Source organism: Diuraphis noxia, unplaced genomic scaffold (assembly GCF_037042655.1).
Source record: "Diuraphis noxia isolate RWA-SAM2 unplaced genomic scaffold, SU_Dnox_SAM2 contig0003, whole genome shotgun sequence".
NCBI lineage: Eukaryota > Metazoa > Arthropoda > Insecta > Hemiptera > Aphididae > Diuraphis > Diuraphis noxia.
In genome coordinates this window covers 33,691,168-33,715,348 of record NW_028301713.1, presented here as the reverse complement: position 1 = coordinate 33,715,348, position 24,181 = coordinate 33,691,168, and the positions used below count along the sequence as shown (strand labels likewise).

Sequence of the window (24,181 nt, the reverse complement as noted above, 5' to 3'; positions counted from 1 at the left end):
AGAAGCCACGTGCACGGTGCATCACTGCAGCACTGCAGTAGACATAATATAATATGTATTTATTAGTACCTATATATAATCTATATATAATATATACATACAATGATATGGGTAAGGAGAGATGGGTTCCTTCGTTCCTTGACGTATATTCTCTATTATACAACGAGCGATTTCTATTATCATCATAATATATATGTACACTATATCACGATATATATATAGCCATATAGGTATATATATATATATATATATATATATGTTTCATGGGTGTTTATTATTATTATATATATTATTTAGATAGTATTTACATACAAAAAATGTATAATGTTACTATAGACTATAGGCCGCGCGCGCACTCGGTGGTAGGGGAAACCATCTAAGCGCCCGGACGATGGAGTAGCGTTACGCGGTCCGAGGGCTCCATTCTTCGGTGCACTCCTCGTCTCGTCGGAAGTCCAAAAGAAGTTAGCAAACACATAGCAGTCTTCACTCTTTACAAATAAGTTTGAAAACTTGAACAGCACTTATTATCAACATGAGGGAAATCGTACACTTGCAAGCCGGACAATGCGGAAACCAGATCGGCGCCAAGGTAAGTCCTAAATTTATCTTCGTCGTCCCTGTAAACGTGTATAATACGCGGAATGTTACATTTAAGTGTATACACTCATTATTTCAGAAAGTTTTATCTTTTTTGAAATTATTTTTTTTTATCTACACAATTTAATGTCACTGAAAAACGTTTTTGGAAAAAAAGAGAAAATATTCAAATATACTTATGCTTATCTTAACATTGAATATTCATTCAAAATTCGATTTTAAATATTATGTTTCGGGACATTAAATTAAAAATGTATATTGTTATTCACAACACAGAATAAAACTTGAACACTTATTATACTAATGAAAATTTAATTTTTTTTTTCAAAAATTATGTTTTATATGGCATCAAATTATGTAAAAATAATATTTTCTAAAAATTGTATATGTTTTTAGATATGGTAGGTAATTTTGTAGATTCTTTTTCTATATAATTGTTCGGTTTTGAAGAACTGAAATTTGAAAAGCATCGTCGTCTTATTTTAGTGAAAAATTTGTTATTTTCTGATTTGACGGTTCAGTGTTTTCTTTGGAAATAGGTGTTGCCTATTTCCTTGTAACACAATTTTTTGATCGTTCGGACAAAATATACAATTTTTTATATCCCGATATTCCACCACGTCTAAAGAATACATAACATATTGTATGCCATAAACTCAATTTTATTTTTTACGCAATAGTCGACGAATTTTTTACCAAGACTAGTTTATGTTTTTGAATCGACAAATATTTTCAAATAGATAGTTTTTCAAATCAATAGTCCCCCCTTTAATATCCACAACGTTTCCTCGCAATAATAAAATATCCGGTTTCAGCGATGATTTACCGGTTTTGCGTGTCGAAATTATTGAAAGAAACGGCTCCTGTGACGCGTTGGGTTAATGTTGTTCATCTCACAATAATAATTATTAACTATACCTAGGTATATAAACTTATAATTAGGAGTTTAGGGTTGTAAATTTAATTTGATATAAAACCTTAAAAATGCAATAAAAAAAGGAAATATGACATAAAAAGTTAGCAAAACATCAAAAACATTAAACACGTTTCAAAATTAAATTCGTTGTTGTAAATAATTCAACTGTTTTTTTTTTAAATATTCATTATTCAATAAGCTAAATTAAATTAACAATGATTCCTATAATACAATATAATTAAATAATATATAATATGATCATTCGTCACCCGGACCAATTCGCTTCGGAATTTCACCTCTTGTTCAGTTTTATGTTTTATTCTTTCCTTGACTTAAATGCTGATTTATTTTTACACTTTTATATCATATGTTCGTATTTTAAATGTTTTTGAAACTTTTTTATAGAAAGTTTTTATAATTGTTGGTGGGGCTTTAAGCTTCCAAGCTCTACTTCCCCTATTAGTACGTTTGATTTTATACAAATATAACCTCATTATATACTGTATAGTAGTATGCAAATAATGTCAATACATTTAGTGACTCAAAAATCACTTAGAGCATAGTCATCAGTCATCACCAACAAAGTCTCAAGTGACTCAAACGCTCTGATATACTTTTGATTTGAGTATTTTTATTTCTTTGTCAAATGTTTATTTAGACAGTATTTATAACTGTTGGAGAGGGGACTTAAGCCTCTAAAGCTCCACTTCCCCTATTTACTCATATGATTTAATACAAATATAACCTTATCATATTTTGTTTATACTGCATATACCTACTAAAGTGTACAAATAATGGTCATATATTTGTGACTCATAAATCGCCTAGCTACTCGTAGATAAAATAATAATATAATAATCGCCAGTCGCCACAGCGATAAGGCGGTGACGGCGGCGGCCTAATTCGTTTTTAAACGATTCAGTTATAAGCTCATTTTTATTATAATTTTATGCGTATAATATTACGGTTTTATAGGTATTTTGATTTTACAAACTCGGTCTGCCGGAATCTATCGCCGTTAGTCACTATATATACATATTGAACACGATAAGACGACATTCCTGCTGCAGAACATACATATTAAATTATATACTTAGATCGTTTACTTTTCCAGTGTTTCCACTCCTTGCTTTTGATAAACAAATTCATATTATTTATAATTTATTATCACCTATTCTATGATCGTTCGAAACGGTCGGTGTACACAAAACCACAACCTTTGTGTGCCCTGCACGACAAACAAAACACCGTCTTGTCACATTGTGTTGATAGGTAGTATATATATATATATATATATATAATTATATGCATGTACTTAGTATAATATATACATAAATGTAAAACAGATAACGACGGCGCCACGACGATCGGTCGGCTAATATTTATATTATAACGTCCGCACACGCATCACTATATAATATTTGTATAAAATATTATCATTACAATTAGAGCTTGAACTTTATAGGTAGTATCTACCTAGTACAGTATTGGGCATAAGTACCAACGAGGCTACGACCAACGCCCAAAAACGTTGGAAAAACGCTTGGAAGTAATTTAAGAACGTCTACATAATAGAATATGATATGCAAATATATGCAATGAAAACCTTTTGATATTTTCATCAGGTGAAGTCATGAAATTAATTTATAGCTTACCTATAAATATATTGAATACTATATGAGTACCCAATAACCAAAACAATGCAACAAAGTTCGATCCCCAATAATCATGTAATAATTTATAACAGAATCTATGTAGGTATCTGGTATAACAAACGGCATCAAAGTCGTGATCTGAAGTGGTTAGGTTTTGTGTGAAAATTCGATCGCAATTGTATCTGCAGCGTAATTGGTATATATTACCTATTATTATATTGTTATACATATTGTTCACGGCGTGGTTTGCATTCATCGGCGTCGTCGTGTTCGGGGAGAGTCGAGTTATTTTGTTTTTGTAAATTATTATATATTATCGTAATACATTTCCGACAGATCATCGTGGCGTAGCGCACGCGTATGTACACCTACAGTCGTAATTTTTTAACGACAACCGCAGCATAAATCTATAATGTATATGTATATATATAACTACCGCACGTCCGCACGGGCTCAAAGATTCTATGTACCTACATATTATTATGCATACGCATCTTAACACAACGACAAGAAGACGCTACAGCGTATACGTATATATTGCATGTATAATGTATATACAATAAATTGTAATAATATATAGGGCACCGGGAAAAGTAATAAAAGTTCACTGGGGATAATTGTACCTTTTCGGACACGCGCGATCTGGATTTCCGGAATTCGAACGGAAACCGGTCTGGCATCGTCTATATAATAATATTAATATAGGTAATATATTATAATATCGTTGTTATTATTATTATCATACGGTTACTGTTAATTTATATTACAATCGCGTTTCGCAGTGCAGCATTAGCGTCATCATAGCAATCGTATTTGCGGCTACAGCGAGCGTCCGCCTGTTGTGATCGCAACAAGAACATAATATTATAAATATATATTATGTAGGTATTTGATATTCTCCCTCGACTTGTCGACCTAAACCGAAATATAATTTAAAGAATATCGTATACACATGATTATTCCTCCGACCCCGTTTTTCGGAATTATTTAAAATAATTTATATTAAATATATTCCTCGCGACGACAAACGGCGACGGCCAGACCGAATAAAAAAAATAAATAAATAAATAAAAAAAAATTGCATTTTTGCGTTTTATACCGTTACGCGACGCATACAATATATAATATATTATTACTATTATTTTGTTTACGGCGGCGGCGATTCACACACGCACACTGTATAATATATAATAATATTATCGTCATTGTATGCACGACAGAATAAGAAGAAGCAGCAGCAGTAGCAACAGCAGTGCAAGACGAGAAGACCCTGACAAATCGGTAGAATATTATTTTAACAATACCATGCTCCCATCGTATAAAATATATTATACTTCATTTTATATTATATCGAGCACAATAGTCTCCGATCGGAGCAGACTCGGTACACGCATTATAATACTACACGTATAAACATAGACATAATATTATACAGCCATACAGGTACCTATATATTTCGTGTACGCATCGCCGTCCAGAATAAGATAAGTTCAACGTTCTGCGCACGTATTTCACGATGATATTAATATATTATGACGTACGTCGTCGCGCGTCGTCGTCGTCATCGTCTTTCGTTATTATAACAATCACACACACATTATATTATAGGTACTATATATTATATATTATATTTATTTATATATTATAAGTAGTAAATAGTAAGTACGGCGATGAGTGTGCGCGAGTATTGTATATGCCTAGGAATTTTATCATTATTGTTATACACGTCGCCCCGGTGCGGTCCAATATATTATACGCGAACATAGGTACTCGTTAAAAGCCGAAAAGAACAAATTCGTTTTTTTTCAATTTAAAAAAATCGAATACGACCGTCAGTGTATTTACAGGTAGGTATATTATAGAGCTGCACGCCGTCCGCGGTTTTATGTGATAATATACGTTGCACCACGCTCTTTGTGTAGGTATACTTCGTCTATATGTGTACATAATGCACACAATGTTATTATGCAGTGTATTGCTCGCAGTCTAATCGTTTTCTATATAATACGAAATTATAGTTATTATATTATGAGGCGTGATTTACCGACCATGCTCACCCCCTTTTTCCTTTAATAATGATGCATTTATTCAAAATCTGACTCAGAATTTATAAATAATATATTTAAAGATCATTTTTTCAATTATTTAGATTTTTACACCAGCAGTGTCCCGTGGCAATATACGAATTTTTTTCAGGACTCACCTTTTCAAAAGAAATTTATGTAAATGTTGATATATTTAAATCGAAATCTAAACGAGTTGTTATTGAATTATTTAACTTTATGTAATATGTAAGTACCTAATATAGCTACTAAGTACTAAGGATATAATAGGTTCATGATAGTAAAAGTAATAAATAGAAAAAAATTGGCAATTCATTATCACGATAATTTGAAAAAAAAATTATGGTAGTTTTAATATTATTAATCGGTATTTTATGATTTGTAAAATTTGTTCAAATATGATGAATATACTTGGTGATTCAATATTAAATCTATTTTGTTTTTTAGACCTTAACTATCGGAAATAACTAATTTGAATTTGAATTTAAATCATCAAGGTCATCAAAAAAATCATTTGCTTGACAGTTTACATAAAACAGGTTGCATGAAAAAAAAGATGTTTGTTAGTTTGTATAGGTACCCACGGGACACTCATCACGATTATTGCACGCAGGAAACATTCGTCTTTTGTTGCGGTGATGAACGATAATCGATTATAATCTTCTAGGCCGGTGTATTATAATTATTTTCCCATTAAATATGATATTGTCATCATATTATGACAAGTTATCATTGATAACCATTCTATCATAAATTATTACCCACATATTACGCTCTCGAAAACGATTCAAAACCGATATAATAACATTGTCACAATAGCAACGTGCTTGCCGATTAATCCATAGCATCATAATATTATACGTTTTTAGGTACCTACATACTACATACAATATACTTAACCAGCGATTACACCGTGATTTTTGGTAGAATGCATATTGCACATCATGTCATATACTCGAGTGTCATTTCAGTGAACATTTTTTTTTCATCATCATTATATAATATTATAGCCGACTAATATTTTGTTGCCACGAAATACAACGACTATAACATTATAGTAGTGCCCGTGACTGAGCGACTTCAACGTTTTTCGTGTATTTTTTACTATGATGTATACATACAATAACTAGGTAATATAGTTGTAAATTTATAATAATGCATTGAAATTTAAAAAAAAAAGGATATTATACGAATATTTTATGCCATATTTCATGTTTAAACGGTTTGGCAAAGCTTTCTTTAAAAAAATATACTAAATTTATAAGTTCAGATTAATTAAAAATTGACATTTTGCGACGTTGGAAATTTTACGCATTACCACAAACAATTATAGATAATATATCAAACTAAAAAAAATGTAATTAAAACTTTTTATACGGAAAAAAATCCAATTTATAAATTATAATTAACAGCAGTAAAATAAGTACAATATTAGATAATGATATAAAAATATATACAACTTGGCTAAAATAATTAAAGATAATAATAATAATACATATGAAAATATAAATTTTAATTAATTATAGGTATGCCGTTATCTATTCTATAATCATAAAAACATATACTTATATTGAATTTTATTATACATATAATATATAGTATATACTGCACAGTATTTTAAAATGTATAGACGTTTATTAAGCAAAGGAAATTTGCTATTAAGTCGAAAAATTACGTGTAGGTAGGTGCAGCCTAAAAAATTTACAAACAGTGTCATAGCTAGGCATTGTGGGCTAGATCCGGCCGTTTCTCCAGAAAAAAAACCGTGATCATGGTCAACGACACTGTTTGCAATTGATATAGAAAAATTCAAAATTCATGTTTAAAAGTTTTATTTTATTACAGTCAGGATTTTTTCTAAGAAAACTTTACACGTTTTCGGGTTCACAATACGTTTGCTACCGACTTAAAGACCTATATTAGAAGTAGGTAAAAAGTGTACTACTACAATTTCAAGCTTGTTCACTCAGAGCCTCGGACGAGTACAACGACCGTAATTATTGTATATTATATATATATCTGCTTTATCGGGAATCACAACAGTGTGTATACCTATATATTATTTTTGTAATTTATATTATTAACGTGCATTTGCTGCACGCAGTATACTTGGATCGGAAAGATCTAATCTAAAAATCTGATCAGAAAACGTTCCGGACCGAAGGGCGAAGATTCGTTACAAGCTGCAGTTTTATATTATATATTAACGCAGTGTATCTATATACATACGCACCGGCACCATAAATATTTTAAGTTGTTATATAGATAGACGATTCAACTGCGGCTACAGAGACTATATTAGTTCCGTAATATTTACTTTAAAAAAGTTTATTATTTTATGTATTTAGCCATAATATGTATAGGAACCTATTTTATAATCATATATATATATTTTAATTTAACTGGTAGAATTTGTTTGTATGTTTTGCTATTAAAATCTTATTTAATCCACATTTTGCTGATAACCAGGCCCGTGGAGCACGGATTTCGAGTCTCGAGAAATGTTGTGTTCAATCCGGCGTGCAGGAGTTATTTCTGGCATTCTATTGTACGCGTTTGTAGCGATGTATATACCACGAAGATTAAGGATATCTTCACTTTTCGTATAAATGTTAGTCGTATATAGACATCAACGAAAAATGTATCACAGGGACGTAGCTTATTTCAACCTATGGCAGATTTTCATCGTAGCTCGTGCAACACCACTATCGTATAAATAACACCTCACCGTGCGGGACGGTAACTGCGTGTTGGCGAAAGACTATTATTGAGACCCTAGTAGAGTTTAGAGAAAAAAAACACCGACCGCGTGCGTCGAATAGATAAATCGTCCCACAGTTTCCAAGTGCGACGACGTATAAGTATATACATTTTAATAATATTATACACACACAAATCCATCGTCGGACCAGGTCGGTCTGGAGTACGTCAAAAGAACAAAAATAAACATTGCGTGCACACACTCACATAATACACGAAAAGTCTTTCCTGACAGCGTTCCAGACGAGTCCCCTGGAATGTTTATTTTTGGTCGTTCCTCTGGAACGCGAGTGCACAGAACCTATACGAGATAGATATAATTATATGTGACTCGTCGTCACCGCCGCTGCCAATTATTTTATTTTTATATCTAAAAAAGGACCAAGAGACACTTCCGCCGCCACACACGGCACGCACGTAGACCTCTTCCTAATAATAATTGTTACATTACACGTGTTTGAACAATTTAAATACGGCCGCGGCGTCAGGGACTCTTCCTTCGGCGCCAGATACAACGTTTAAACTGTTTCAAGTACCTATAATATATTATAGTTTACCTAAAACAATTTCATGTTTTACCGACCTGGTGTAGAGATCGGTTTCATACGGGTCTTAAAAAATTCGATGCTTTAGTAGTTTCAAATGTTTCAATATATCTATTATATTTTATAGAGACCCAACAGTCAACACTACTAGTATAGCCGTATAGGTATATTATAGTGTAGGCGAAAATATCGTACATATGTTAATTTTAAATCGAAATCGATAGATACAGTATATAATAAATAAGAAAAAACCGATTAATCACATCAACAATAGATTTTCCCTTAGATATTTGACAAACTCTGGTATGTTCTATTCTATAATTGAATTATATATATATTATATATGTAAGGCATGCTTATCAGTTCTCAATAACATAAATAAGTATAAGCTGTAATGAAATAGGTAAGCATAGTATCTTATTTTAAATCGAACCATTAATATTTTGCAATCGTAAACGCAAACGTCTTCTTACCTCAGTAGAACCATATATATAATATATTATATATATAATACATACTAATATACTATTATTATTTACAATTATTTGTATAGGATTTTTGTAAAACATTTGAAGATTTCAACACTAGATCATAATAAATTATACTAACAATTTTATTTGGCCATTGTTTAATTGTTGATCTACATGATCTTATTTAACTTAAGTTGAAACAGTAACTCATCATCATAAATTCGATATCAGCATGTCTATAGTTTATATTCATTGGTGGGATACAACTATACAAGTCAGGGCACGCTAATTATAAATTATAATATTAAGGGTAGTGTAGTACTAGTGTCTGCAGGGAATAGGTAATATTTTTCTAATATTATACTAAGGCAGATTGTAGTTTCAACGATAAAAATAATATTTATTCATTTATTTGTTGTGCCATAAATTAGGTACTAATATACATTTGAAAGACATTATAGTGATATATTGGCAATTATTTACGGCAGTCGTGGCAATAATTAGAGTAATTTTTTTTTCTTAAACAAGAAATTAACGCGGAATATAATATGTATTACATATAGCACACTATCAGACCTATATACCCAGGTACCCTCTGTGGTTCTGCCACTGATTTATGATTATTATACAGCCGTCACTGATTAGTGATTATTATACATTGCGTACCGGCACGAAATTTTTTTTATTGCCTCCCACGCGTGCGTTCGTCACTACGTCGTTTATCGCGATGTAATGTTCGGAAGAAAAAATAATGTAGGTAAACCGTACGGTTTACAGTAACCACTTGTTGGCGCTTATTATACGCGTACGTTTTCCATCTCGCCGCGTCCAAAACCCGATCTTATCCTCGGATGTAAATAACAATATAATGTATGTATAATTGTACACGTATATAGAGAATACTGCTGTCGAGTGAATACAGTATATATACGTAACATAATATAATACCCGGTAAATTGTGGAGACGTATATGTATTATGTACAACGAGCGCGTTTACTTAAATGCGTTAGGATTTTTTTTTTTATTACCGATTCTGCTGCGATTTTTGCAGTTTGCGAGCAATTTGAATTTTTAATTTTTCGCGCGTCGCTGATGCTGCGTCGACAGTCCGGTTACTTTCAAATATAAAATAATATATATATATATATATGTAGGTACATTCGCTGTTATTAAAAAATAATAATAATAATAATAAGTCGACGAGTGTGTTTTTTGTATAAGAAAAAAAATGTATAATTGTACACGCTTCGGTTCTATAATCCGTTAGTCGTTACAATAAAGCGGTGCAGACCGGCAAACCGTTTCATATAATATATTATTTATACAATAAACCATAATAATTGCGTATGAACTTCTAACTCTAGTTTATATTATATACGCGCATCGGATAATATTATCAAAATTTACACAGGATATACACACACGTACACCGCACACGTGGAGGATAACACAAATAAAATTCCTGTGTGGGACTACTACAGTAGTCTTTATATACCATATACATAATATGTGCACGCGTTATCGAGTTATTGATTCGTCATTTCCTCAGTGAGATAATGGCGTGACAACAGTCGAGTGACCAGCACGCGTTATCGTCGCTGTCAGCCTGTCGCAGTATTTGGGATTACGAATTCTCGTTGACTATTATGGTGAAATAATTTAAAAAAAAACAGATATTTTTATATTTATGGGTAGGTATATATTTTAAATTTCTATATGAATTAACAATTTGTTAGCACTCTCTGACCGATGGAACATAATTATAGGAGGTAACTATATATATTATATATAAATACATAAATAAATAAATGTATATGTTATATGCATTTATCACGATATATATTATGATTTATTAGGTATATAAAAACCACGATGGAAAAAAAAACGTCTGTGTTCGTACGTTTGGCAGTGAAAAACAAACTTATAGAAATACCAATTAATATACTATATACTCTTATCGTGTCGCGATACTTATCGCACAAGCACACAATATATTCACTGTTGGCACAACCACTTATTCTCATATAGTTTTATACATCTGTATCTAAGTATAATATAGTATGTACTATGTATTATGTACCTGCGTCGTTTTGCACGTGTGATTATCGTAGATTTTCGAAAAAAATCGTTCACCAAGTGCGCATTAATCTATCGCTTATAACATTGTAAATCTTATTCGTTTTTGGAGACGCATAATATTATGTGTCACCACACGTATCAATGTATCATTATTGTGAACAACTAATCGGAATGCATAGGAACTATAATAGAGAGAACGGAATACACAAAAAAAGTATACCTTTTTAGTTTTTAAGTATGGCTACGTAAGTAGCCGATGACTAACATGATAATAATACAATGGTATATACGACGATGCGTACAAAATATTACAACACTTTTCACTTACACGTTCTTATTCACAGCCAATCCCTTAAAACGATTTGATTTTCAATTTCTTGGACATTATACGCTACATATAGCTAAAGTATTACAAAAATTAATGGCGACGCGTGTAAAGTATATGTAAACATTTCTTGGTTTTTTTTTTCAGTTTTTATGCGTTCTACCAAATGTACTTCCCACCAATCTATTTAAGTGTGTGTGGACTAAAATCTATAGCAGTTTGTCAAAATTAAATAAATTCAAACGGTCTCGGGTCTGGTATTCGAAACTTAGGGCGTCTCGTCAGTTCCATATAAATCCACACTTAAACGGCACCTATATACTAAAGTATCTTGCTCTAAAATAATAATAATAACAAAAACCAATATTAAACATAATAAATGCCTTTCTTTGAGTGGTCGTAAATAATAAATACCTACTTGTCCGTGCCCTAGCTAGCTGTGGTATGTATAAAATATATAAACAAAAATATATTATGTCGGGTAAAATGTTTCATTATTATTTTTATGTACAAAAAATAGTTTAATATAAAATAGATACTGTAGTGAATATATATTATTAATATATACATTCGAGGTTGGTTTCATATGAGAATTAAGAAGTCATAAATTAATATATCCACTAGGCCTTAAAATTGAAATATGAATAAATGTAAAAATGTGCCACCGTTGAATAATTTTGTAAGTTAAATTTCGAAACTATATTATGTCTTTTATAATAGTTATTTTTATCATAATAGATTATTGCTATTTCCCTGTCTAAAATTGTAGGTATACGAGTATGTATAGATACGTTAGATTATATTCTATCGTCTAACACCATTCACCGTGTTATTAAATATACTTATTATATCTTACAGATTAAATGAGTATAAGTGTTCATAGAAATGCTCATAAATATTTATTGCTATCTGAAACTGTCATCAGATGTTTAAATCACGCATTTCTAAATTTTAGTGATTTTCCATACATATATACAGCTAACAACTACAAAAATATTATTGTTAAATTTTAAATATGTATGGTCATCGATTTAAATTGTAAACAATTTAAACCGGATTCGAATATCCGCAAAACGGTTAGGAATGAATATAGAAAGGAAAATACGATTTAAAAAATACATTAAAAAAGAGCAAAAATATTTAATATAGCCATTATAACCTTTCGTTTACCGTCACATATATTATATTCTATATATAGTTACAGTTTAGGTGTCTCCACGAGTATCATCTATACACGTTTATACATTTAATGTTAATATCGGACTCGTTTAGCACACGCAGGTCATCATTGTGTGTATGTAAACGAATAAATGCAGTCCTGTCAAAACGGCGACGGCGGCGGCATCGCGGCAGTCGGGTTTAGGTAGATTGTTAAAATAAAAATCATATAATTATACTAGCCGCCAAAACGTTTACGTTTTTTTTCCTGCAAATAATATTAATAATAAAAACCATACTCTACGCGTGCCTTGTACGATCACCCCAGTCCGTATAATTGTGTTTTTGCATGTGAAGTAGAATATTTCCACAAATTGAATAACAACTATAAAAATGTGCGCACAAATTATACCATGAAACTGCACGCGTCAAAAACACTGTACGAAACACCTATGTCATTGTATACATTTACTTAATGTATATTGTATATATAGTAGCCTGTACATCGGACGGGCATATGCATTACAATTTAGTATTTACAATAATATATTATATAGAGTGATCCGTTAAATTGGTCACACTATAATTTCTCGCATGTCAGAAAACGAAGATGAAGCGGAAAATTGTCGAAACTCACTTAATTCGTTGTTCTGTTATAAATAATATTTAAGTACATATCGTGTGCTTACAGTTGTACACGAAACGTTGCACTGTTATACAAGTTATACTAAAAATCCAATGGCACATGGCACACGGTAAACCGAAAACTTTTAACACAAATGAAAAGTCAAAACTTCAAAAGGACGACGATAAGTGCAACTTATGCAAGCCGCAATCGTAAAATGCGAGTAGGTAAAAAGGCAATGAGCTGTCGGCGTTAATTTAGAGTTCGCAAGACAATATTGTAAATCGTATTATAGTTATATAATACGTTTCATCAATATTATGACATTATTGTTATATTAACATTTAACAAAATGTATGATCATTCTGTGATTCTTTCAATTCTTTGTATCGACAATGTTTCTTGTCAAATTGATAAAACTTAAAATTATCTTAACGACTTAACGTGGCACATTGTTTATCTAACAAAAAATATTTCTAGCAACAAGATACTCATTGTTGGCATTTAACAATATTGTATTGTTGATATTACCACCGATATTTTTTTCAGTTACTAGCTTTTTATTTATATTCGTCATAACATTTTATAATAGAATTATTATATATATATGTATATATTATGATAATCTGACCTACCATCAACTACACAATAAGGTGATAGGTGATATAAATACAATATTTTAAGTCAAATTGCTTGTCGATGAGTTGTTTATTATACAATATTTTTTTTATTGTATAAACTATACATTTTTTGCAACTCTTATAGATCGTGATGAAATAAACCCAAATTCTCGTATATTAAAGGGTTAAGCTCGTGTAAATTACAAATAAATAAATACCTGTTTGGCGCAGTACGCGCGTGTGTAATTTATTAATGAACTTATACGCCGCGCGCCGTCGGAATTAAAATAATAATAATAGTTAAGACTCGCGCAGTCAACGCTGCGTATCGGAGACGCCACCGACCACCGTACGTTATTATATATTATCACGGTCTGATGTTTACGACTGCACTCGGGTTTAGATTTAATGATTTACGCCCAAAAATTGCTGGTATCTATATCCGATTATAGGAGCGATTGTAAATCTACCAGTAGGTACAATATTGTTTTACGAGGAAATAAAACAAGTTTTTGACCTAAAACTAAAAATAAACGTAACCAAATAATTATTAGGTATCTATTCAAAATAATGTTTCATTTTAAATTTTAAATTTAGTTAGATACATTTTCCTTATCACTTTAATGTCAAAATGAATAACACAATCATAATGTCATTGACTTACCATTGCGTTTACTCCCGAAAATTATTCGATTTTTGTTTATTATCGTTTAAGTTATCATGATGATAATGTATTTAATATTTTTTTGAAAATTTAGCTTAAAATTTCGTAAACAATATTATTTATCTACTCCAATGACCACTGCGTATAATCGAGGACGTTTCTTTGTGTATAAAAACAAAATTGTTTTTTTTTTTTTTTTAAAACGATAACGGCGGTGAGCGTACTGTGATGAATCACCCTTTATGCACATAATATATACCTGTGTATACCTACTACCTATGTGTATAGTGTATTGTGTACTTGAAATGATTTTCGACGGAAATACTCACTCGTTACTTGCGTAGTCCCGTGGCATATTATTATGTTTAATGATTTCTCTGCTGTTATTCGAAAACGAAAAAAAAAACAAAATGTATATATATATATTAGTAATAACAACAATAATAATAAAATAGGTGTATGTAGGTAGTAGGTACCTATGGTTTTTATGCGTTTCTCGCATTAGTCGTTGCAGCGGCATCGAATCCATTCCGCCGAAATCACTCGAAATTACGTCGTGCCGCGACGGTTAGTTTAGGTATTATGTTTATAGCTGGTATATAGTGGTTTAGTGCGGTATTCGCATCATCCGGTAACGGGCGTTATTAAAAAGTCGTTTAACGGACGCTTAAAGTCATTTCCGAAGGGGGTGGTCGTCGTTCATGGGAATCGGAACCGGTTACCGCGGTCGTCGGTAAACGGTATACTATACGAACTTTCCTCTATAATAATAATACAATATTATACGGTAAGAGCGATTTTTAGCCCTCGAAACTTCGTCATTATAGCGTTTAATCATTCATTATATATTATTATAGCTGCTAGCGAATAAAAATCCTAATTATTTATAAAATGTTTTTTTATGCTGTGAATTATTATTTTGTTTTCACCGTGAAGTGTTCGACCTCCCTCCGAAGTCTATATCAATTGTTGTCAGACTTTAGAAATTTCGCATTGCCAATACCATTACGCATTGTCGTACAATCGACGTGTTCATTGTATACAATGACACACGCGTTAAACGTTTGTCTTTGGTTTTATAAACAAATGAATAATGATATATATATCAATGTGCATGTGCGTTGGTGCGTATCATAATATGGTATATAGCGCGAATATTAAATAACGATTAATGCAGAATAACCTTCTTAATATAATGTGTTTAGCTTATTTATATGGTTTATGATTTTTTTTTTAGGGTAGGTATATACTAAAAATATAATTTTAAAAACCATTAGCACAAAATTACAGTCTTAATGTGTTAATTCGAATTCGTTTCTGTACATAATGTATTATGTTTCGTATATGAGTCGTGAGAACACATTTTGTTTTATATAGGTAGTGAAATGTTATGGAAAAATATATTATTTTAAAATCAAATTGGCTCTCTAGAGTCTAGACATTAATTTATTTTCCTAAAATAATTATAATTTTCTAGTCAATCTGCAGTCCTGGTTCTATCTGTATGAAAATTCTACCTACAACAATATATACATATAATTAATTATTATATTAGTGATTCCAGTCCTGCTATGTATATAAGCGGCTATAAAGAGAGATTTCATGCTGGACGTGTTATTTTGAGGAAAATACACGTTTTTACTTTTTGCGGTTTTCAATAGCACCCATATTACACTTACTATCATTTTAAATATAATAGCTACACGAATACACGATTTTCAATTTTTTTTTTTTATATAGTGTTAATGAAAACATATTATTAGGTATTTTTATAGAATTTAGGATTTGATGATTTTTTCGTCAAGACGACGGGTTTACCGTTTACCGATGTATAATATTATAATGTAATATATTTTATCGCACGAGTGTCAAGACGTGGTACTAATGGCCATGTATGTGTTTTTTTCTTACAGTTCTGGCAAGTCATATCCGAAGAGCACGGAATCGACTACACGGGATTCTACAAGGGCACGTCCGATCTACAGCTGGAACGCATTAACGTTTACTACAACGAAGGGTCTGGTAAGGCGCTCTACGATATTACATCTTAACCTATATAGACGTACATTATAAAAATATAAAGACATCGTGGAATATAATATACATTTGGTGTGTAAAGCCTCATGTGTGCAATATCGCATTTAATGTAATATTATACGAGTATAGGACGTACATATTTATTATTATTGCCCGGTCGTTCGGGGTTATTCAACGACGAGGCCAATCGACGATAATTGTTATATCGTCGTGCATCGTTATACACTGCACATGATAATTTACGACGGCTACATCAATGTGTGTAGAGACTATATTATGCTATGCAGTATTATAGTATGTATTAAACGTGCATCATAGTTAATATGATATTGTATAATATTATTTTTACGACGGTGGTCAATAATTATTACTACCGCGTTTATATAGGCGGAGAACGATGATGCGGGAGGATCGTGACATCTTGTACCGACCAAGTTTAGTACTCGTGATGTATAATAATATATTAATATATAAATATTATATTATAACGCAGCGCGGGTGCACCATAATTCATAAGTGGTTTGGGAAAATTAATGTTTAAGACTTCTTCTAGGATGTCTCTATTAAACGCCTTGTATTATATTCACATGTGCTGTACCGTTCGTGTTTTGGCGACCGCCCATGATATTATGTTCTGGCGGTGAATATATTATACGTTGTTATATAATGTTAATATTTAGGTAGGTATCCATATTATAATCTAACAAGCTCAGAAATCGATTAAAATTATCGATCGGCCCGTCGAAGACGAAGGCCCAGAAATAACACGTGCTACATCATGTTTTATAGCGACTTGCATCACATGAACTGTATACCTATAGTAAATTCATAACAATCACAAAATATAGTAAGCTTGGAACCGATTATTCGGTTATTTGGATAACATAAATCTAAAAATGAACAGTTAATCGGGATGAGATTTAAAAAAAATATATTTAGATGCATAGACGTATTTATAGGTACATAATAATACATTAGATCTTTTTGTTTAAATAGCCGCGTTTTGCAAATCATTAAATTGTTTGATTAAACACTATCCAGGAGACACCACTACGATGATCAGATGATGATAATATTCGTTAGATAGGTAGTTAATTCGTAATTTTTCAAAAACCCTTTTCTTTCGTTTCAATTTCGTTATTTAAGTAATAGGTACAGCCTATGAAAATTCGTTATCTATCAAATGAACCCTGCATCAGTTTTACGTGAAATTACAAGAATATATTGAGGATATAGTTTGATTACCATCCAGATACCATAAGTCGCATGATGGCTTTTTTAATTAAAACCAATCTTATAAATAGTATATATAATCTGTTCTTGTTTATGTAATATGTAAATACTGTATCCTTGAAAATTGTCAACCTTAAACTCCTTGTATGCCAATGGCCATAGACACCGAGCCGCCGAGGCTTATTTATATTTAAATAAAAAACTAGTTTGATTATTTCTCTAAAAATCTACCATTAGTATGCTTTCACTATTATTAATATTTGATATTATTATGTAGTGATAATCTAGTCTGTATTTAAATGCACTTAAAATTTAATATAATATATAAACCTGCAAAATATACGCACTGCGTATTATTATAGACTATTGCATACCATAACAAAAGCAAGCACGTATCCAGGATAAATTTCGGGGGGGGTTAAAATATTTTAAGTCCGTCTTCCGACAAGATTGCGATAACATATTATAAATATATAACTAATTTAAAAATTACGGGGGGGTTGAACCCCCCCCCCCACACACACACACACACTGTATACGGGCCTGAACAAAAGTCTTATTTTTATACATACATGCAGATATAGATGAGTCGTAGAGAATAAATTCGATTTATATGCCTATACCTAAATGATATCAATATCAAATTATATCAAATGTTTATACTACGATTATAACGATATTATAGCTGCGGTGCGTATATATAGGCGATAGATATATGGTATATATACATATTAGTGCTTGCTATATAGCTTTTTCCTATGTAAAAAATTTAGTGGGTATGCTGAAAGTATTCGGAAAATGTGAGTTTTTGTTGAATAAGATAAAAATTGATCACATAATAAACGATTAAAAACATCAAACAGTGCACTAACAAAAATCACATATATATATATATATAAGACTAAACTATATCTATATAACTATAAATATAAAAAAAATCACTTCGGCCATAGTTATATTTGTATACATAAATATTATATATGATATACAAAAATGTACTCTCATAAAATATATTAACTAACCACAAGACAATATTGTATTAAATATATTTTACCGAAATCAATGACTTTACTTAGCTATAAAACCAATGTTATTATAGTATATAGACGTGTGAATGTGTGTGTGACGGTAGACAAAGGGGAAAAAATGGATGCGATGCAGTCTGACTGCGGTTTAGTTATAGACTTATAGTGCTGCTAGTTTCATGTTATTTTTTGATTTATAATTTTTTAAACTCGTATACACGCGTTAAGCCGAGAAGCGAGAACAATGTAAAGAGATAAGTGTACACAGTAAACTGTAAGCATATTATACGAATATATATTTGAACACGTAGCTACGATTATTATTATGTATTTCATACTGTAATATATTTGTATATATATATATATGTATACGCAGAATGGAAACAATTTTTTGAAAGATATTTAGCTTAATATGCGGTTAGTGTAAATTTTCACTGCAACTTGTCTTTTCCTATTTATGTTTTCATCAACCACCGTATTAACACGTTAGCAAAATACCGCATATTTTATGCACTTCTGTCTTGTCAGTAATAATAATAATAAAAATAATAAATAATACTGTTTAAATGCGATTCAACCATGTGTAATTAAGTAATATTTATGACATAAAAAAAATAAAAAATGTATTTTGTAAACGGAAGAATGTATTTATTTAACTATTCATTTTTTTTTTATTGTACGAATTTGTACCTATACTTACCTAAATAAAAACATCTATACAGTCAAATTCCTATACAGTGATTCATTATATTATTTATATTTTATCGAAAATGAATACTAATATTATGTAAGGATTTAAGATACAATTGACACTATTAAAGAGCTTAATTGCTAACAATTTATCAACAATTTTTGTGATCGTGTATTCTAAAACGTACACAAACAATAAAACAATTATAATATGACATTTATAGGTACATAGTAGGTACATACATATCGATGATTAGATGATGAATAATTAATACGTACTACTAATTTATAACAAAATCTATAACTGTAAATAAATGTGTTACTAAGTGTTAGGTATGTTATCGTTATGCATAATATTTGTTTGGCCTGCAGTAATTTGTCAATATTAGAGATTAAATGTTTATAAATTATTACAAGTCGACAAACCATATTAAGTATAATAGATAGATAGCACAAGTAACAATCTAGGACAAATGGACGTAGCCGTTTGGACGTGGCTGTTTGGACGTGGGGACAATTGGACGTCAAAAAAAAATATATATATAAATCATATTTACATTTTTAAATAAATTAAATTAATGAGCTATTTATATTTATACGTACAAATAATTCATAATATCTAAAAAGTTATTGAATGTCAAACATAGTTTTTATATTAATTATATTATCTACCTATCTTATTCTGTTATAATATATGCTGTACACTACTACACAATTTGTATACAACTAACAAGATTATAAGTGTGTATTGTCGTGTATTACAAAGTGCGATATAAATGGTTTTAATAACCAATAAGTTTAAAGTTATATATTATACCTATTTTTATTATAGGTGTACCTATTGCCAAAACGATAAAATTCAATCTACCTATAGGTAATAGGCACGTGATAATCAATAATAATCGATAATGTTCGATATGATACGATGCCATTAGTTATATTACAAACAAATATAATATTAATGGTTTTAAAATTTCTAAATAGGTAAACACCTATAAAATATAAACAAGAACAATTAGTTTTTAATTTTTAGTTTTTTTTTTTTTTTAATTGTATAAATTTTAAATTTTAAATTTAATTTATAATTAATTTTTTTTTTGACGTCCAATTGTCTCCACGTCCAAACAGCCACGTCCAAACGGCTACGTCCATTTGTCCCTATTCGCACAAGTAACTAGTACCTACAATCGACTAATCGAGCACATTACGCCAAAAATATAATTTATTTTACGGAGTGTTTTGCAGTATAATTTGGTTTTGTGAATAAAAATAAAATTCGCTAAGTATCTATATAATATACTCTTTAAACGACTTATGTAACATATAATTTATTACTTAACTGATTAACCAGTATGCCTAATATATACCATTAATTTTTATACTGTTTTATTATTTACTGTAATATATGTTGTTAATCTCTACAAAAACAAAACTTGAGATAATTCATGATTCACATTTTGCTGGACTTTCTAGCCGCCAACCGCTCGGAAGGAGGAAAATATGTGCCGCGAGCCGTCTTACTCGACCTGGAACCCGGTACCATGGAGTCCATCCGTTCCGGACCTTACGGTGCGCTCTTCCGGCCGGACAATTTCGTGTTCGGTCAATCGGGTGCCGGAAACAACTGGGCCAAGGGCCATTACACGGAGGGCGCCGAACTCGTGGACGCTGTGTTGGATGTGGTGCGCAAAGAGAGCGAGAACTGTGACTGTCTGCAGGTATTGTTTCAAACAATTTTTAAAATATTTTTTAATCATCTATATTAATTCTATATCCTATAGGTAATAGGTATAGTAATATTATTATTTATTATTAACTTTATTACCTATAAATATTTTCTTGTCCAAAAACCACCAGAGATGCTCACATAGTATTTCGCGTATGAGCAACCCACGATGACAAACAATTAGAATTTTTATTTTCTAATATATTCGCGCAATTATCACATATTTATGATGATTTTATAACTAATAATCATAAAACGTGAACAATATCATCATATAAATTATTTATATTGTATATTATATAGATAGGTAGGTAGATGTAACACGACGCGACGGGGACCAAAATTTGGAAATCGTCCAAACATACATTATAATATTATTTTATAGGTAGATACATCGTACAGATTGTAAAATTATAGGTACATTTATACATATTAAATATTTACGATATTTAACACTCAATCAAAAATAATATCATGGCCGAGTGTTACTCGCGTACTACGAAACAAGGGACAAAGGGACCGCAACCAACTAGGTATCTGAAAACATATTTGAAAGCCTTGGACCTAACTTGCAGCCAGTCCCCAACATATCATTTTTCCAGGAAACTGGATTGGACAAGTTAATTTAATCAGAATACTTAACCATGTATCTTTTGTTTGTTTACTGTTAGTCAAACGTTAATGTAATATATAAATGTAAATATGTAATATTGCGTCCAATGGCCACAGTTGCCACAGACTGTTTTTGCTTGAAATAAAAAAAAAATGTATATTCATTTAGCACGAGTTACGCGACGGTCTCCCGTGCTCAACCAATTATAATAGTGATACGAGTGTCCCATGTACGATTTCTAGTTAAGAGGATGCTACACTCGCGCATGTGTTGTCTTCGTCTTACATAAAAAAAATTGTATATTGTTTGTATGTCTTAAAACACTCATAACAAAAAGTCTACGAGAAGCCCTCAAAAACAATGTCATCACCTTTAATTTTTATAAGAAGTAAATTCACTCTTAATTTTAAACTAACGGAGCTAAACCTAAAATTTGCTGTTACGCTGCACTAGACAACACATGCGGGTGTAGCGTCCTCAATAAAATACTATAAGCATTATAACGAATATAACGTACCTGCCTATACATTTTATATCATAATTAAATATTATTTAATAGAAGATACCTAAGTATTTCTATCAAAACATCAAAAATTACTAATTCTTATGACCGGGTCTCTAAAATAGCAGGGTTTCTGTACTTCACTCTTATCAAGCGTTCACGGAACGCTGAAAACATTTTTTAATTTTCTCAAAATGTGTGGGGAGGATTGAAGTCTCTCCAGTATCCTTTTCCGATCGACATTGCAAATAATCTATTTAACGATGAACACAATATTAATAACAACGAATACGATTAATGATCGATTGTGCAGGGATTCCAATTGGCCCACTCGCTGGGCGGCGGCACTGGTTCCGGTCTGGGCACGCTTCTGATATCGAAGATCCGCGAGGAGTACCCCGATCGGATAATGAACACGTACTCGGTGATGCCATCGCCGAAGGTGTCGGACACGGTGGTGGAACCGTACAACGCGACGCTGTCCGTGCATCAGCTGGTGGAGAACACCGACGAGTCGTACCTGATCGACAACGAGGCGCTGTACGACATATGCTTCCGGACGCTAAAGCTGACCAACCCGACGTACGGCGACCTCAACCACCTGGTGTCGCTGACCATGTCCGGAGTGACCACGTGCCTCCGGTTCCCCGGTCAGCTGAACGCCGACCTCCGCAAGCTGGCGGTCAACATGGTCCCGTTCCCCCGGCTCCACTTCTTCATGCCGGGATTCGCACCGCTCACGGCCCGCGGCAGCCAATCGTACCGGGCCATGAGCGTGCCCGAGCTCACTCAGCAAATGTTCGACGCCAAGAACATGATGGTCGCTTGCGACCCGCGACACGGCCGATACCTCACCGTCGCCGCCATATTCAGGTATACCTACCGACGATAATATGCGTTATACACTGCAGGTGCTCGTGGGCGTAAAGAGCAAAAATGTTTATTTTTCCCGGGGGAGGGGCTCAAGTCCCCATAATATTGATTGAAAAATATAAACGTTGGCTCCAAGCGACAATGATCTTTTCTTGGATTAATATTTTATGCATTCAACTCGTAGGGGCCGCATGTCCATGAAAGAGGTGGACGAGCAGATGTTGAACGTGCAGAACAAGAACTCCAGCTACTTTGTCGATTGGATCCCAAACAACGTGAAGACGGCCGTTTGCGATATTCCGCCGTGCGGTCTCAAGATGAGCTCCACGTTCATCGGAAACACCACGGCCATCCAAGAGCTGTTCAAGCGCATATCCGAACAGTTTTCGGCCATGTTCAGAAGGAAGGCGTTCTTGCATTGGTACACCGGCGAAGGTATGGACGAAATGGAATTCACCGAAGCTGAATCAAACATGAACGATTTGATATCCGAATATCAACAGTATCAGGTACAGTCCTAATTGTATTTTTGACTAAATATATTATCTTGAACCACTTGTTGTCACTATTGCACCTATCAAGGTGTATTAATAAATACATATAATTAAAAAAAAAAAAAAAAATACACCTGTCACTTTTTTAAAATAATATACCTATTGTTATCTTGTATTACAGGAGGCATCCGTGGACGAGGAGTACATAGAAGAAGAAGAGACAGAAGAGACAGATATGTGTGATTAAAATTATTTCTGTAAGTTTCATTGTTCTAATGTAATCTTAATTTATGTATTTTTTTTTTATAGAAACATATTATGTATAATTTTTCTCAATTAAATTATTTAAACATTATGTATTTGATTTTAATAATTAAGTTTTGTATTTTAATAGTTTATGATTTTTATATAAATATTATATATTATACATTTTAATCAATAAACTATAATCAGTGTTTTAAATGCAAGTTATAATTAAATATAATAATAATAACATCGTACAAAACA

The 24,181-nt window shown here is 31.8% G+C and overlaps 1 protein-coding gene across 1 annotated transcript; it reads left to right on the top strand.

Moving 5' to 3' along the window:
• The first annotated feature begins 409 nt into the window (after positions 1-409).
• On the top strand, positions 410-24,136 carry LOC107166193 (tubulin beta-1 chain-like). The gene is made up of 6 exons (XM_015514760.2): positions 410-592; positions 16,395-16,503; positions 20,940-21,184; positions 22,621-23,180; positions 23,365-23,689; positions 23,856-24,136. Exons 1-6 carry the CDS (start codon positions 536-538, stop codon positions 23,919-23,921), a joined length of 1,362 nt encoding a protein of 453 aa, XP_015370246.1. The 5' UTR covers positions 410-535; the 3' UTR covers positions 23,922-24,136.
• Positions 24,137-24,181: the final 45 nt, after the last annotated feature.